Here is an 18,307-nt window from a genome sequence, read left to right as displayed (position 1 = left end):
ATCATTTTGGGATCAGAACATTACTCCCAGAATTGAAATCAAACCGAATTGTGGGGTGCCTAAAGATTCTCCGCTTTTAATATATCGGTCTTGTGAGCAATTTCAGTCCCAGTTTGAAATAGAATCTGAATAATCCTCCGAGACAGAAAAGGCAACGCATACAGTGAAAGAGCCCGAACTATTTGAAAACAAGAAGATTTCCAGACCTGATAGCCAGTACGGATGTGTTTCTCCGCAATGCCCTAGATTTATTCTGCTAATCTGTTTCTCATCGGCTCACAGGAAGTCATCAACGCCCTGAAGCAAACCTGGCATGTGTACTGCTTCCTGTGTGCGTCCTGCCAGCAGCCAATCAGAAACAACACGTTTCACCTGGAGGATGGGCAGCCGTACTGCGACACAGGTGAGACCCACAGCTTGAGGGCGGACTGTCACTCAAACCAGCGATTACTCGCGTCTCGAGAACTCTGCTGTCACTGTTAACTAATGATGTAATTGAGCATCATAACCCACTAATCAGCCATTTAACACTCAGTGATCTTTGCAGGGAACTGTAAAAACTTTATAGTCTTGTCATAGTTTACTGGTCACTAGTTCTGTTCACCCTGCATATAAAAAAGCATTTTCTTAATCTGTATTTTTGTCTTGTTTATCAGTAAAAATATCTATACATCCTTAAAACAAGATAGTTTAACTTGAACAAAAATTGTGTAACATAATAAGACTTGTTTTCAGAGAATGTACAGTTTATTGCATTTCTTTTTTCTTGTTTTAAGCTTAAACATCACTACATTTTGTTGGATCAATGCTTGAAAAATTTGCCACGGGGTTAAAAAAAAAAAATACACTTAATGTGTGCCATTTGGGGGCGGGATTATCTGTTTTTATAACCAGGGGATTTTCTGGAATCTGTTTGAAAATCTGTTTGTGATTTTATTTTTGCAATTCTGTTTGGTGACGCTTGTGGCGCAGCAATTACACACTTTAATTCAAGATACATTGAAAACAAGTCTTAATATTTGGGCAGTTTTGCTTCTTAAAGGAATATTCCGGGTTCAGTACGAGTTAAGATCAATCGACAGCATTTGTGTCATAATGTTGATTACCACAAAAATTAATTTCGTCTCGTTCCTCCTTTTCTTTAAAAAAAAAGCACAAATGTGTGTTCCAGTGAGACACTTACAATGGAAGTCAATGGGGTCAATCTGTAAACATTAAAATACTCACTGTTTCAAAAGTATAGACACAAGACATAAACAATATGTGTGTAAACATGATTTTACTGTCATAAAATCACTTACTAACCGCATCTGTGGAAAGTTATAGACACTTTTACAATTTAGTTGCCATGACGATATAATGGTTACAAACCCTAAAATGACTGTAAAATTGCTCAAATAACACATGAGTTTTAACAGAAGAATTAAAGTGCTTTAATAAAATTATAAGCTTCACATTTCTGGCTTTAAACCCTCCAGAAATTGACCCCATTGACTTCCATTGTAAGTGTCTCACTGGAACACACATTTGTGCTTTATTAAAGAAAAGGAGGGATGGGGGCCTGGATAGCTCAGCAAGTAAAGACGCTGACTTCACCCTTATGTTGTTCAAAACACATATGACTTTCTTCTGTGGAACACAAAAGGAGATGTCAGACCTCAGTCACCATTTACTGTCATTGCATCCTTTTTCAATACTACGAAAGTGGGGGGTCTGGGTAGCTCAGTGGTAAAAGACGCTGACTATCACCCCTGGAGGTCGTGAGTTCGCGAGTTTGAATCCAGGGTGTGCTGAGTGACTCCAGCCAGGTCTCCTAAGCAACCAAATTGGCCCGGTTGCTAGGGAGGGTAGAGTCACATGGGGTAACCTCCTCGTGGTCGCTATAATGTGGTTCTCGCTCTCGGAGGGGCGCGTGGTGAGTTGTGCGTGGATGCTGTGGAGAATAGCATGAAGCCTCCACACACACTACGTCTCCACGGTAACGTGCTGAAAAAGCCACGTGATCAAATGCACGGATTGACGGTCTCAGACGTGGAGGCAACTGAGATTCATCCTCCGTCACCCGGATTGAGGTGAGTCACTACGCCACCACGAGGACTTAGAGCGCATTGGGAATTGGGCATTCCAAATTGGGGAGAAAATAAAATAAAAAATACAAAAATAAAAGGAGGAACGAGTCAAAATAAATTTTTGTGGTAATCAACATTATGCCACAAATTCTGTCGATTGAGCTTAACTTGTACTGAACACGGATTATTCCTTTAAGTCAATCTCTTATTTTAATATACATGTTTTTATTTATGGGTGTTTCTTCAACTTTGAGCACTTTCAGCACTGTGGACTTCCGTCTCATTAAAACATTTTTCACACTCTCACTAGTTGAGTTCATTTGTCTACTAACAACGTCCATCAGTGTGTGTTCATGCATCACAGGAGATTTATGTCATTCAAGTCATGCAAATTCATTTCCAGCACATCTCAAATTCTGTATTGTGTTCAATAGAATTCTGTGCTGGAAATGATATATAGTATTGACTCGTATACAGTATTGACTGAAAAACTATATTTTGCATTGATGAACTGAGTGACATATCAGTGAAATCTGACTTGTAATTTTTGGTTTTCTTATTGTTTAAGATTACTACACTCTCTTTGGTACCAGCTGTCATAGTTGTGACTTCCCCATTGAAGCTGGTGATAAGTTTCTAGAGGCGTTGGGCTTCACGTGGCATGATACATGTTTCGTGTGTGCGGTAAGTTAATATTCAGAAACATGTCTGGGATTCATGGCATTACTGTGCACTTCAGTAGTAATTCAGAGCTCATAATTAAGTTATATTGTGGATGTAGTCGTATAACTGAAAGGTGTTGTTAAGTGACTATATAGTTGCTTTTATAAAATGTCTACTGAATAATGAACACATTAAAGACACACATTTTAATTGATGACAAAGTGTCATCCTCTTGACATGTAAACTGCATTTCATAGTATCTGCTATTGACTAATCAGCATTCAGGACCGGAACTATCCATTTGAAACTGTTGATTTTGAGTAATAATGCTCCCTTTGTCTTTCTGTAGGTGTGCACCACGAGTCTAGAAGGTCAGACTTTCTTCTCCAAGAAAGACAAGCCGTTATGCAAGAAACACGCTCACACTGTGCAGTTCTGAACACATTCGCTATGAAATGCCAGACGACAATGGAATGATTTTTTTTTTATTGCTGGTCATATTTGAGATTTATTTTAGTATTTGAATGCTTTTGCTAAGAGAAATATGAAATCACACTGCAAAAAAGTCATATTCCTAATGGTGTTTACCAGAATGTATCTTGAATATACGTATATTTTGTCTTGTTGCATGTAAAACATAAGGAGATGTTTAGCAAAATGTTTTGTCTCAGTCACTACTCACTTTTGTAGTATTTTATTTTTTGATTTTTCCCCTTTTTCTCCCAATTTGGAATGCCCAATTCCCAATGCGCTCTAAGTCCTCGTGGTGGCGTAGTGACTCGCCTCAATCCGGGTGGCGGAGGACGAATCTCAGTTGCCTACCGTCAATCCGCGCATCTTATCACGTGGCTTGTTGAGCACGTTACCACGGAGACATAGTGTGTGTGGAGGCTTCACGCCGTCCACCGCGGCATCCACGCACAACTCACCACGAACCCCACCGAGAACGAGAACCACATTATAGTGACCACGAGGAGGTTACCCCATGTGACTCTACCCTCCCTAGCAACCGGGCCAATTTGGTTGCTTAGGAGACCTGGCTGGAGTCACTCAGCATGCCCTGGGTTCGAACTCGTGAACTAGCGAACTCCAGGGGTGATAGTTAGCGTCTTTTACCACTGAGCTACCCAGACCCCCCACTTTAGTAGTATTGAAAAAGGATGCAATGACAGTAAATGGTGACTGAGGTCTGACATCTCCTTTTGTGTTCCACAGAAGAAAGTCATACATGTTTTGAACAACATGAGGGTGAGTAAATGATGACAGTTTTCATTTTGGGATGAATTGTTCCCTTTAAGCAGTATTGCTTATCTGGTGAAATTAGGGATGTTTTGATATTTTTACTGGAAAACAAGAATATGCTTTTTTGTAGTGTAAGGAAATATTTGCATTGATTCCAGTTTATTCGCAATGTGTTTATCAATAAACATCTGAAAGCTCGTTATGAGATTTACATCAGAGTTAATAGAATGCTGATAGATTAAAGCAGTTTGTGCATGTTTTTGGAAACCCTCATCAAAGCTCAGATTTTATATCAGATACTGTATCAATTTTAGTATTAAATACACCTGATAAATGAACTTTCCTAAATAAGATTGTGTTGCAATGTGGATGTTCTTTTATGTTGTTATGTTAGTGAATAGAATGCAATGCAATGTTTAATTGAGAATGCACATTACCATAATAGAACATAATTTGAACTTGCAAGAACTATTTTAGTCTACATTTTAAGCCTTATTATTCTGCTTTTGATGCATATTTAAAGTAGGCTTTGACTTGAAACGTTTATTGCATTCACTCATTAAAATCGCAAGTATGTTGGCTATAAAATTGCCACAGTTCAGATTCTATTCAATTCAGATTCATGGGCCGCTCCACACACACAGCTCTATTAATACAGCTATATTTATTGAGGGGGTAGACATGATGGTTTCTGAGGTTTTCTAAGGGCTTTGCTTATATATTACAGCACTGACAGCATCTGTGCCTTCAGAACGTTGATATATAATGTTGCATGTGTTGTTTTTGCATCTTGTGAGGTTTGTGAAATTCAGTGTTTGTCAGGTTTATATTCTCTGATTGTCTCAGTACATTAATTAAAACTTTATTTTGTGCACAAATGATTGTGCAAATAGAACTAATATACAGATATTTACATGTATAAGTAATTAAGATTTCTGTTTTGTTCTCTTCGTTGTTTCACTCGAGTTTTTAAGCTAATAAGGGGTTGATGGTTCATGATCTTCTTTATTATGTTTGGTTTTAATTCTATTCAAGTTTTAAACTGCAATGCACCTCTGTATTATGAGATGGGATAAAATAATAAAATAAACTTTCCTTTTATCAAACCAAAGTGTCCGTGTACTCAAAATGCCTCATGCACAGCTGCAGAATGCAATATCAAAGGCACAGTAAGACATTCCATCATTAATGTAAATAGCTTAATAATGTGTCGTTATGTATGTTATGAGTCACATGAGAGCGATCCTGAAACCTCTGTATCAGCAGCACAGATATAAACCATGACAACACCAAAACCACTCATCCTGCGCTCTTGTTTCATACCATATCAAATGATTTACAGTCACAGGAAAACAGATATTAGCAAAAACTGACCTGCTATACAGAAATGGTGGGGTGATTTAGGCATATTTTCTATATTTCTTTGTTTATTGGACGACCCTAACCCCAACTAAACCCTAACCCTATCACTAACTAAACCCTAACCCTAACTAAACCCTAACCCTATCCCTAACTAAACCCTAACTAAACCCTAACTCTATCCCTAACTAAACCCTAACCCTAACTAAACCCTAACCCAAACTAAACCCTAACCCTAACTAAACCCTAACCCTAAATAAACCCTAACCCTATCCCTAACTAAACCCTAACCCTAACCCTAACTAAACCCTAACCCTAACTAAACCTAACCCTATCCCTAACTAAACCCTAACTAAACCCTAAAGCTATCCCTAACTAAACCCTAACCCTAACTAAACCCTAACCCTATCAATAACTAAACCCTAACCCTAACTAAACCCTAACGCTATCCCTAACTAAACCCTAACCCTATCCCTAACTAAACCCTAAACCTAACTAAACCCTAACCCTAACTAAACCCTAACACTATCCCTAACTAAACCCTAACTAAACCCTAACCCTATCCCTAACTAAACCCTAACCCTAACTAAACCGTAACGCTAACTAAACCCTAACCTAACCCTATGATATTAAGTTATATGGTTATATTAACTAAACCCTAATGCTAACCCTAACTAAACCCTAACCCTGACTAAACCCTAACCCTAACTAAACCCTAACCCTATACCTAACTAAACCCTAACCCTAACTCTAACTAAACCCTAACCCTAACTAAACCATAACCCTGACTAAACCCTAACCTAACCAAAACTAAACCCTAACCTAACCCTATGATATTAAGTTATATGGTTATATTAACTAAACCCTAACGCTAACCCCAACTAAACCCTAACCCTAACTAAACCCTAACTAAACCCTAACCCTAACCTAACCCAAACTAAGCCTAACCTAACCCTATGATATTAAGTTATATGGTTATATTAACTGAACCCTAACGCTAACCCCAACTAAACCCTAACCCTAACTAAACCCTAACCATGACTAAACCCTAACCCTAATCTAACCCAATCTAAACCCTAACCTAACCCTATGATATTAAGTTATATGGTTATATTAACTAAACCCTAACGCTAACCCTAACTAAACCCTAACCCTAACTAAACCCTAACCCTAACTCTAACTAAACCCTAACCCTGACTAAACCCTAACCCTAACCTAACCCAAACTAAACCCTAACCTAACCCTATGATATTAAGTTATATGGTTATATTAACTAAACCCTAACGCTAACCCCAACTAAACCCTAACCCTAACTAAACCCTAACCCTAACTAAACCCTAACCCTGACTAAACCCTAACCCTAACTAAACCCTAACCCTGACTAAACCCTAACCCTAACCTAACCCAAACTAAACCCTAACCTAACCCTATGATATTAAGTTATATGGTTATATTAATGTGTATTTTATGAAATATTTTCAGTTACATATATAGTGTTATATTTAGGTGTGGTTTTTATATTTTGGTAACACTTTACAGTAAGGTTCCATCAACTTTAGTTAACATAAACTAACAATGAACAACAATTTTACAGCATTTATTAATCTTGGTTTATGCTCATTTCAACATATACTAATATGTTTTAAAATTAAAAGTTGTATTTGTTCAAATTAGTTAATGCACTATGAACTAACATAAACTAACAATGAACAATTGTATTTTATTAACTAACATTTACAAAGATTAATAAATGTTGTAAAGAATACAGTATATTGTACATTGTTTATTCATGATAGCTAATGCATTAACTAATGGAGCCTTATTGTAAAGTGTTACCTATATTTTATAATGTATTTTCAGTTATTGGGTTATATTTAGGTGTGTTTTAAATATTCTATAAATATATTTGTAGTTATAGGGTTGTATTTAAGCGTGTTTTCATATTATATAATATATTTTCAGTATTATAATGTGTATTTTATTATATTATTTTACTATATATATTGTATAATATAGTTTTGGATATAGGGTTATATTTGTGGGTATTTTAAATATTTTATTATTATATTATTTTATTTGTTGTATGATTTAGTTTTAAATATAGGGTTATATTTGTGTGTATTTTATATATTATATTATTTAATTATTTTATATGTTGTATAATTTAGTTTTAAATATAGGGTTATATTTGTGTGTATTTTATATATTATATTATTTAATTATTTTATATGTTGTATAATATAGTTTTAAATATAGGGTTATATTTGTGTGTATTTTATATATTATATTATTATATTATTTTATATGTTGTATAATTTAGTTTTAAATATAGGGTTATATTTGTGTGTATTTTATATATTATATTATTTAATTATTTTATATGTTGTATAATATAGTTTTAAATATAGGGTTATATTTGTGTGTATTTTATATATTATATTATTTAATTATTTTATATGTTGTATAATATAGTTTTAAATATAGGGTTATATTTGTGTGTATTTTATATATTTTATTATTATATTATTTTGTTTGTTGTATGATTTAGTTTTAGATATAAGATTATATTTGTGTGTATTTTATATATTTTATGATTATATTATTTTATATGTTGTATAATATAGTTTTAGATATAAGGTTATATTTGTGGGTATTTTATATATTTTATTATATTATTTTCTATTTTGTATGATATATATATATATATATATATATATATATATATATATATATATATATATATATAAGGGTTATATTTGTGTGTATTTGATATTTTTTTGGATTATATTATTTGATATATTGCATAATATAGTTTCAGATATAGGGTTATAATCATCTGTAGGTTGTTGTTTATATATTTTTATGATATAATGTATGTTCAGGTATGGGTGGTTATTTGATGTAGGTGTACTTCTCTGAGGCGTCAGTGGTTGGAGCCTTTGCTCCTCTACACACACACACGTTGTCAGTTGTGGAGTCAGACTGAACAGACAGCATCGATGAATTCATCGTTCTTTCTTCAGCAGACAGACACTTGAAGCGCTGAAAGAGTTTCTGAAGAATATCGACCATTTCTGACGGACTTTAGAAGCTCGTGAATGAAGGTGAGTGTTTGAAACACCATTAATCTGTGATTATCTGCAGCTCTTTACTGTGAAATGAGTGTTTTAATCACTGCTGATCGGATTCAGATGTTCACATGTTCGTATTTGTGAAAGTTTCGTCGCTTTATCACGAATGTCGCGCGCACTGATACAATGTAACAATCTCACACTGAAACATTCTGTTACCTTAAACTGTTACTTTTGTATCTTACCATCACAGATACAGTGTAACTGATATTAATGTAATGAAACATCTGCAGTACTGAAGGAGGATCGACAAAACATCCTTAACATTAGCATAATCCGAATATAAATTTGCCAAATTAAAAAAGCGGGTTGGATTGGTCTCGCGCGCTTGTGCTCATACAAGTGCATAGTTATAAAATGTCTAATTACTTCACAAATTAATGACAGATAAATATAGAGCTCACCTGGTTTAGATAAATATTGGAAGTTCTCATAAATTGCAGTTTGAGCAGGTCATGAATCGAGAAGGTGTTTTACCTGTTAAAAGATGTTGCACAACTCTTTTTAAAGGTATGATTTATTGTGCTTCATCAAGGTTGTGAAATATTTGATGTGACTGTTCTTGCAGATGTTGAGCTGGACTGAACTGAAGATCAGAACTCAATAAGGATCTTCACTCACCATCACAGACCGAGGTAACACCAAACTCTTATGAACAATACACACATATTCACTGAGATGAATCAGATTGTGTATTTGATCAATTGTGAAATAGAGTGTCTCATAAACAAAACATCGTTATCCATTTCTCCATGTTTAGTATGAATAAACATGGAGAAATATAACCCATGTTATATTCACATTGACATAATGTGACATTGTGATGGTTGACTTGGTGATAACCATAGCAACGGTTTGGCATCTCATGGCCAAAAATGAACATGTCATCATTTACTCACTCTCATGTCGTTCCAAACCTGTATGACTTACTTTCTTGAGTGGAACACAAAAGAAGAAAATTTGAATAGTTGCACTGCTAGTTTTGTTCTTGCAAGTACAGTGAATGGTGATTGAAGGTTTCATACTTAAACATTTGAGAACTGAATGAGTCAGATTTGCAAACAGATCGTTCAGATTGGTTTTATGAACTGGATAAATGGATGTAATTAAAAGATCCCACACAAAAGAATGAATCGTTCTCAAATTCAGACCTCTCAGTTTATTTAATGAACTCTCATGAACACACCAAGTAGTGCCAAGGTGGATCTCAAGATGATCAGTGAATAATGACTTGAATTTGGGTCTGTTGCTCACACAAACTTTTGTATGTCTTCAGAAGATTTGGAATACAACGTATGAATTGTATGAACTACTTTTATACATTTGTGGTGTAATTTTGGAGCTCTCCGGCCCACAGTCCTCATTCTATTTCATTATGTAGAAAAGAGCAGCCAAGATATTCTTAAAAACAGAAGAAAGTCATTGGGTTTGAAACAACATGAGGGTGTGTAAATAATAATAGATTTTCAATTTTTGGATTTGTTTTGAATCTTAGCAGGTACTTCTGACCTATGGCAGCTGCGTGTTGTGTTTTACCACGGTGCTGTTGAGTATCATGTGTCTGATAAGCGCTTCTTTTACCGCGTGTCAGCAGGGTCTGTTATTGAGTCATTTATACTGCGCCGTAATGAGAGAAAGACATTACAGTCCTGAATGTGTGTTTTGGGTGGGATTTCTGAAGGCTGCGTGTGGGAAAGAGCTCCTTCTCTCTGCCGTGTGTCTGTGTGGTCTGTGGTTGGTTGCTGGACGGTTGTTTGAATTAAACCCATTGAGCCGCTGCTGTTTTACTGGTTATATTTCACTGCGACAAAATATAGTGTGAAAACATGCCACAATGCTGCGCTCTGTTTGGCATTCTGATGCAGATTTGCTCTGGACTGAAGAGGTTCTGCTGACATCATTGAGCCTGGCAGGTTGTTGGAATCGCCAACCACAGCCTGGCATTTTGTTTGAATTTACTGCAGGTTGAAGTTTTTCTAATAACATCACGACATGGGTATTAGCAGTCAACCGATGTATTTTTATTTATTATTTTTTAAATGGCTGATGGCCAATATATGTCATGCAATTTTAAGATGAAGTGTGCAAATATTTAGAAGTGTACATAGATTCTCCTATCCTGTTTTAATCGCTTTACGGACTCAGACACTTTCAGGCCAGAGACAAAATCGTAATAAAACGAGTACAAATACAGTAGACTTTCAGCACCCTGATGATGCATTCAACTTCACGCTTTGTAGATGTAAACTTTATATCTTGCTCTTGCACTAACTGAAGAATAGTTTCTTGTTTCAACAATATTTGTACTTCAGACCTTGGTTATGCATCATTTAAATAATTATACACTTTAACGCTTGTATTACATACTCACCTACATTTACACACTTATTCCAACGTGAGTGTGGTAGCTCACCTGATAGAGTGTCGGACTTTGAACTCGGAGGGCTGCGGTTCGAGCTCAGCCAAACAAGGAAGCTGACATGTGAGACGAAAGTGTCATAGAAGTGACACAAAATGATGTGGTCGCTTCAGAAAATGTGCTTTTCATGTTGAGTTTGTAACAAGGACACTATCAGTTAGGTTTAGGTGTTGGTTTAGAGTAAGGATGTCTGTTTTGTGTAACTCTAATGTATTTTTTAGGACACTATTGGTTAGGTTTAGGTTAAAGTTGTAGGTTAGGGAGGTACATTTTACTCATTAAAACCTCCATGTAGCATTCATCTAAAAAACCTCGTCTGATTACAAAATCATTTGACTGGCTTTTGGCGCCCCCCGCTGGACATTTCACTGGGAAATTGCAGCGAAACGTGTAATGAAGCACAACATTTTGGTTTGCAAAAATGTTGTCATTGTCTCACAAATTTCATGAGATCATGCTGCAAATTTACAGCCTGCTCTCATGAACCAGGTTGCTCATGATCGTGGCAAAATTTTTGGAAAAACAAAATTGCAGTATATGCATGTAATTTTTTTTTTATTATTAATTTATTTGTATTTTATCCCCTTTTCTCCCAGTTTTGGAATGCCCAATTGCCACTACTTAGTAGTTCCTCATGGTTGCTCGGTTACTCACCTCAATCCGGGTGGTGGAGGACAAGTTTCAGTTGCCTCCGCTTCTGAGACCGTCAATCCACGCATCTTATCACGTGACTCGTTGTGCATGACACCGCAGAGACTCACAGCATGTGGAGGCTCATGCTACTCTCCATGATCCACACACAACTTACCACACGCCCCATTGAGAGCGAGAACCACTAATTCCGACCATGAGGAGGTTACCCCATGTGACTCTACCCTCCCTAGCAACCAGGCCAATTTGGTCACTCAGCATGCCCTGGATTCGAACTCGCGACTCCAGGGGTGGTAGTCAGCGTCAATACTCGCTGAGCTAACCAGGTCCCCCCAGTATATGCTTCATTAGATGTTTTGATTTTCATCTTTGATTAAAAGTTGCACCAATGCGAAATTAACGATATTGGCACAAACAGGAAGTGAGGTTTTTATCTCAGCAATGCTTTGGTCTATCGAAACAAAACTCGATTTGCTTCATTAGGACCATGTTCTGAGGGTACCTGCCAAGTTTGGTGACAGTGCCACCAATGGGAAAGTAATCTGAAAAATGGCTATTTTTGCTCAACTTTTGAATCGTTTGACTTAAAAATGATGAGTTTGGTACCTATGGATTCCGAATATACATATTTTTCCATGACCGGTCAAATTGGCCATTTTGTATTGAAATGAAATGTAAATAGATGTATCTTTTGAACACTTTGTTAAATTGAAACAAAACTTGGTAGGCACCATTGAAACCATGTCCTGTGTGGACCTGAGGAGTTTGAAGACAGTGCCACCTAGTGTTCAAAAGATGCAAGAAATTTTAAAGTACTCATTTGGATATTTTTTGTATTAAATATCCAAAGCTCAGTGTCTTAAGCCCTATTTGGACGGCAATTGCTTCTCAGGGTGACGTCTGTATGTGATAAAACTCATGCATTCGGATGACAATTAAATCAAGGGGGACGAGCGAGACTTTTTGTCAATCACGTGATTGCAGCTGCACTTGTTATATGGAAAATTAATCAATCCACAACTGTGTCCTCTGTATTTGCATTTAAATATGTTTAGAATTACGCTAAAGTGAAAATAAAATTAAGCATGAGGGAACCGCGCTGCGGACATTTACAGTGCACATTTGACATACGGAGCAAGCCGTATGTCAAAAATTCTTGCGAAGAGTAATTAAACAAATCAAGAAACTGTAGGAACAAGATTGTTTATCAACACAGCTAAATAAATCTGTCAGTGGGGGGTACGCATGTTTCATCACCCGCATCACCTCAGTTGCGCCACTTGCACGCAAGGAGATATAGAAGCTGCACATATCAAGGACATAAAAGATAGTTAAAATGAAATTTGAGGAGCTATGGTAAAAATGGTTTTCTTATGTTTTATCTATCAAAATGATGGACATCATTTGGAATTATCTGTCGGTGTTTAAAAAGTGGAGGTGGAAATTAAACCTTTTTAAATAAGATAGACATTAACCCAGCAACTTTTCTGGGACTACTCGACCCGTATAAACGAGTAGTCATGCAAGCCTGATGTATAAATGCATTTAATAAACGTTTCTACATTAAAATGTGATATATTACAATTTTATTACATTGCTACCATAATTATGGACCATTTCAAAAGTTTACGTGATCTGGCTCTTGTTTTTCTTTCCCTTGTACTTAAGACTTCCCACTCACTATGGTGGAGCAGCGACGTCATTTTATTATTGTGAATTATTTCAAAAATTTCTGTTCATTACTGCCAGAGCTTTTACCACGCACAGCGCAAACGTACGGCACTTAGCAGTGGTCAAAAAGGATTTCCAAAACGGTCATTTGGCCGGGAATTTTCTTGCGGGAGGTGGGAGAAAAATGGCGACATTTCGGATTCGGACGGCAATAAAATCACTGACTACCCCCTGTGAATGATGGAATTACCTCATGTCCCCATGTAAAATAATTGCTGTCCGAATAGGGCTTTAGTCTATTAATGTTACTCGGGACATGTGGATTGCAACAATAGCCCATTTCTTTGGCCACAGCATTTGTTCGTCATTTTGAACTTTAAAGGAAGCTGTTTTTTTCGCTACTCCTACAGTAAATACTTTGTCCAGTCTTCACAAAAATCGCCTCAGATGATTTTCAGATCAAGCCGCAGAGAAATAACCAGACAGAATTATGATTTTCACCATGTTGCCCAAGTTACACCAATATAAAGTTGACTGTAGCGACCACTTCGCTGCTTGGTTGTGCTGAATCTCGGCTTGGTATGTCTATCTGACAACTGATAATGGCTGTGTCAGTGTGGCGCATCAGATAAAGATTAGCATTAGTGATCTAAAGGTTGTAGGTTCGAATCCCACGTGGAGTCAGTGACTTCTAAACCATCTCAGATTTACCATGTTCATTATATAACTCACATGCTTCAGTTCAGTTGCTTGTGCTTCAGTTGTACTTAGCCCCGTATTGCTGCTTGTGTAATGAAAGAGTTTGCGTTTTCACTCGAGGTCTGAAGCTGCGCTCCTGTCTGCAGTCTGAGCTGCATTAGGTGACCTTTGACCCCTGCCTTCCGGTCTCATAATTGCAGGAAGTGAGCAGGGCCAATGAGAGCAGAGGACTGTGTGTTTGCATTAATGAGCACAGGGGTGGCAGTGTTGTTGCTTCGTAATGACGACGACGCTTTTTCTGTTTTGCTATAGAAAAGCTGTGAAGTCTACTACTTTTAGAGTAATGTGCACTGATGAATCGTGCACAATAACACACTTATCAAGAAAGTAAATGGAATCAGTTGTGAGTGCAGTTGCATATGTTTTTCCTCATAACGAATCGTTGCATGTGAAAGCAATAAAGCGTGTGACAGCTGAGTGCATCATTGATGTCTGTGCATCTCTTAAGATTAAAGACACGGAACATTCACACACATGATTTGAATTATTATCTCTTCAACATGTCACACGCTGCAAAGTAAATGTGTCTGACTTTTGACACGGTGACTGCGGGCAGTTAGAGATTTACGACCACGATGTCTTTGATATCTCACAAGGGCAAACCCGCACACAGGGAAACAATTCAGCATGAATGCAAACGCTGCCATTAATGTTTCACCATGCACGGTGTGTGTATATGTGTGAGTGTGTGATGCATACGTCAGTGTTTGTTGACCATCCGCGCTCTATGAAGTGTTTGATGGCGATGTTCTCAGCAATCGTTTTAAAGGTTGCCGGTAAGCGTGTGTGTTTGTAGCTCTCTGTGTGTCTAAAAGATTCCATTAAGAGCTCATCAGAGCACAGATGCATTATGGGTGCTGCGTTCCACTCTGATATTGGTTTATTGAGGATGGTAAGATGCTGCTCTTCAGGGAGTTTGGACAGAAGGCTGGAGCCCATGAAGAAATGGGAATCATAGGAATTCAGCAGTTTTCGTTTGATTCTTGTAGTACTTTCAAACACCCGTCCAATAACTGCTTCTGACAATATGCTTAACAAAACTACTAGAGGTGAAGCCTCCTGCCACGATATATTATGATTCAAAATGCAACAATATGCATCGTGGATATGAAAAATTATTCTTAACATGTACAGTAGAGTTAGCTTTATTCATTTCACTCAGTTTTGACCAACAAAATGTTGGGTATAGTCAACGTATTATGCACGATGCATCATTACTTTATATAACCATTATAATGTGTTACATATTAAATCAAATAGACATCAGTTGGAGAATTGGATCATTTTGGACTTTAAAGGTGCACTCAGTAACTTATGTCTTTTGTGTCATCTTGGACTTACACTGACACCTAGCGGCTTGGATGCAGTATCATTTCAAATCGTTTTCAGTTTCAGATGCCATTTTAGAAATGTATTATTCACTGTCAGCCATGATTACTTTAATCAATGAGAGAAAGTGTCAAATAACAGGACAGTTACTGATATGACTGGGTCTGCATTTTAATATGAGTGCTCATGATTTCCTGCATATATTGCAAAATTACAATGTCTTTAGGAGTTCAACTTTTTTAATGAGGAAACAATTACTGTGTGCACCTTTTAAAGAACAGCACTTCTTACCAAGTTTTACCACACCTAGTAAAGGAAAGGAACTGTTTTGCCCATGTCTTAAAAAAAATTAAAATAAAATGCAGGATTTATTTGAAGTATCGTGAGAGCATCGAAATGGAAATTCGGTATTGTGAATCAAACTCAATGGGATGAGTTTATCGTTAAACCCCTAAAAAAAAAAAAAAAAGAACAAAAAAATACTTCTTTGAAACATATTTTAATGTTCAGTGAGACACTTACAATGGAAGTCAATGGGGTCAATTTTTAGTGGGTTTAAAAGCAGAAATGTGACGCTTATAATTTTATAAAAGCACTTATATTAATTCTTCTGTTAAAACTCATTTTTTATTTGAGCTGTAAAGTTGATTAAATCGTCATTTCTGCATGATCACACGGTTTACGGCATACGTCGCCATGGCAACGAAATGCAAAATTGTCTATAACTTCACACAGATGTGGTTAGTAAGTGATTTTATCACAGTAAAATCATGTTAACACACATATTGTTTATGTCTTGTGTCTATACTTTTGAAACCCCATTGACTTCCATTGTAAGTGTCTCACTGGAACACACATTTGTGCTTTTACTAAAGAAAAGGAGGAATGAGTCAAAATGAGTTTTGTGTCAATCAACATGCAGTCGATTGAGCTTAACTTATATTGAACCTGGAATATTCCTTTAGGAGACATTCATTCACAGAACTGCTCAAGTCGAGTTAAGTCATTTTTATTTGTACAGTGCTTTTCACAACACACATTGCAAATGAAATGAAACTCTAATATCTATAGAGTCATCATTGTGTAGTTTCATTAAATATGATTGTTAATTGTGTATAAAAATAAATAAGTAAATAAGTAAATAGTAGTTGTATTCAGACCATGAGGGAGTGTTTGCTCAAAGGCTTCAGAGAGTCCAGTCTTTCTCTCTCATCAAATTCAATTCAGACCGTAGACTCAAACTCAGATGAAACATCATCAAAATCGGACTTAAAACCAGCTGTCGATTTCCAACCCTAGTGAAGACCTTCATAGATTTGACACCTACAAAAGGAAGTCTAGAAGACAAAACAAAAAGGATCTGGTCTCACCGATGGTTTTTCCATCTCTGTGTCAGTGGTTTCTGGTTTCACACTTTTGTTCAGGTATATCTGTCTGTGATGGGGGCGAGAGTCGAATACTCCTGCTACATCCATCATCCGTTCCTCTCCGTTCACTGCCAATAGCTTCTGTGACCAACACACACACACACACACACTCCCTCATGGTCACATCCACAAACAAAGGCTCTCGACAGGTTTGTGTGAAACTCAATCGCTCTGGTGTTGTTGTTGTGACACGGGTCTGTCTTTAAATCCATCTGTCTATCTGAGGATTAAAGCTCAGACGCTGTCGAAAGGTTTCACACTTATTTTGAAATCCTTTCATGGATCCAGCAGCTAAAAGAAGTTCATATGACCCATGATACTGTGAATCATGTCAGTAAAATGACCAATGTTCCTGTAACGGCCTCTCTGCCGGATCTTTACTCAGATAAAATCCTTGAGTGTTACTGAAAGTATTTTTTGTTTCTTTCAGAAAGTCACTATCAGTGCAAAATTTGACTTCACTCTGAATTTGTTTCTGATGTAAAAAAAAAAAAAAAAAACTAAAAAACTTTGAATATAGAGGCTTATGCTGAAATGTGTGTTTTAAATGCTTAAAACTAGTTGAGTAGACTTTAGACAAATATAAATGGTGCCTAAATATGAATTACTGTACAAATGTATAATTTTGACTCTTTCAGGACTATTTACAAAACATCACAGGATGCACATCATGAAGTTGCTTGAGAATGGAGGAATAATTATGTCTTACGGGGCCTGGGTATCTCAGCGAGTATTGACGCTGACTATCACCCTGGAGTTGTGAGTTTGAATCCAGGGTGTGCTGAGTGACTCCAGCCAGGTCTCCTAAGCAACCAAATTGGCCCGGTTGCTAGGGAGGGTAGAGCCACATGAGGTAACCTCCTCGTGGTCACTATAATGTGGTTCTCGCTCTCGGTGGGGCGCGTGGTGAGTTGTGTGTGGATCGTGGAGAAAAGCCTCCACACACGCTACATCTCCACGGTAACGCCACGTGATAAGATGCGCGGATTGACGGTCTCAGACGTGGAGGCAACTGAGATTCGTCCTCCGTCACCCGGATTGAGGCGAGTCACTACACCACCACGAGGACTTGGAGCGCATTGGGAATTGGGCATTCCAAACTGGGGAGAAAATAATAATAAAAATAATTATGTCTTACTGCCTCATAGTTTTGACATTTTATCTCAGTTATGATTTTTAATTCTATAATTATGACTTAATATCGCCTACTTGTGACTATCTCATCATGTCGACTTTTTATCTCATAATTATGACTATCTCAAAATGTTTACTCATTGTTTTACCTTTTTATCTCATAAGTTCTGACTTTTCATAATTATGAGTTAGTATCTCATAATTGATTAATTCATAAATTTGACTAATAATTATGACTCTCTTGTAATTATGGCTTAACATCTTAAAACTTTGACTTTCATTGTAGTCATTGACTTTTTCACATAAATATGACTTAATTTTATAATTATGACAGTATGACATCTCATAGTTCTGACCTTTTATCTCATAATTGACTTATGTCATACATACGAATAATTAAGAATTAAACATGTTATTATGACATAGTAACTCACAATTGTGTCTTAGTATTTC

At 36.7% G+C, this 18,307-nt stretch overlaps 2 protein-coding genes across 5 annotated transcripts in view; both read left to right on the top strand.

Moving 5' to 3' along the window:
* LOC127433074 (PDZ and LIM domain protein 5-like) overlaps positions 1 to 5,085 on the top strand; it is a 112,737-nt gene extending 107,652 nt beyond the window's left edge. For all 3 annotated transcript variants that reach the window (XM_051684722.1, XM_051684720.1, XM_051684721.1), the window contains 3 exons: positions 283 to 403; positions 2,638 to 2,753; positions 3,082 to 5,085. In XM_051684722.1, coding sequence (XP_051540682.1) covers positions 283 to 403; positions 2,638 to 2,753; positions 3,082 to 3,171 — 327 coding nt within the window. In that variant the 3' untranslated portion in view covers positions 3,172 to 5,085. The remainder of the gene's footprint in view (positions 1 to 282; positions 404 to 2,637; positions 2,754 to 3,081) is intronic.
* Positions 5,086 to 8,232: 3,147 nt separating this feature from the next.
* Positions 8,233 to 18,307, top strand: part of LOC127433083 (bone morphogenetic protein receptor type-1B-like) — a 131,073-nt gene continuing 120,998 nt past the window's right edge. For both annotated transcript variants that reach the window (XM_051684737.1, XM_051684735.1), the window contains exons 1-2: positions 8,233 to 8,437; positions 9,033 to 9,099. The gene's annotated coding sequence lies outside the window, so the exon portion shown is untranslated. The remainder of the gene's footprint in view (positions 8,438 to 9,032; positions 9,100 to 18,307) is intronic.

Source organism: Myxocyprinus asiaticus, chromosome 42 (assembly GCF_019703515.2).
Source record: "Myxocyprinus asiaticus isolate MX2 ecotype Aquarium Trade chromosome 42, UBuf_Myxa_2, whole genome shotgun sequence".
Classification (NCBI taxonomy): Eukaryota; Metazoa; Chordata; class Actinopteri; order Cypriniformes; family Catostomidae; genus Myxocyprinus; species Myxocyprinus asiaticus.
This window is presented reverse-complemented; position numbering and strand designations above follow the sequence as displayed.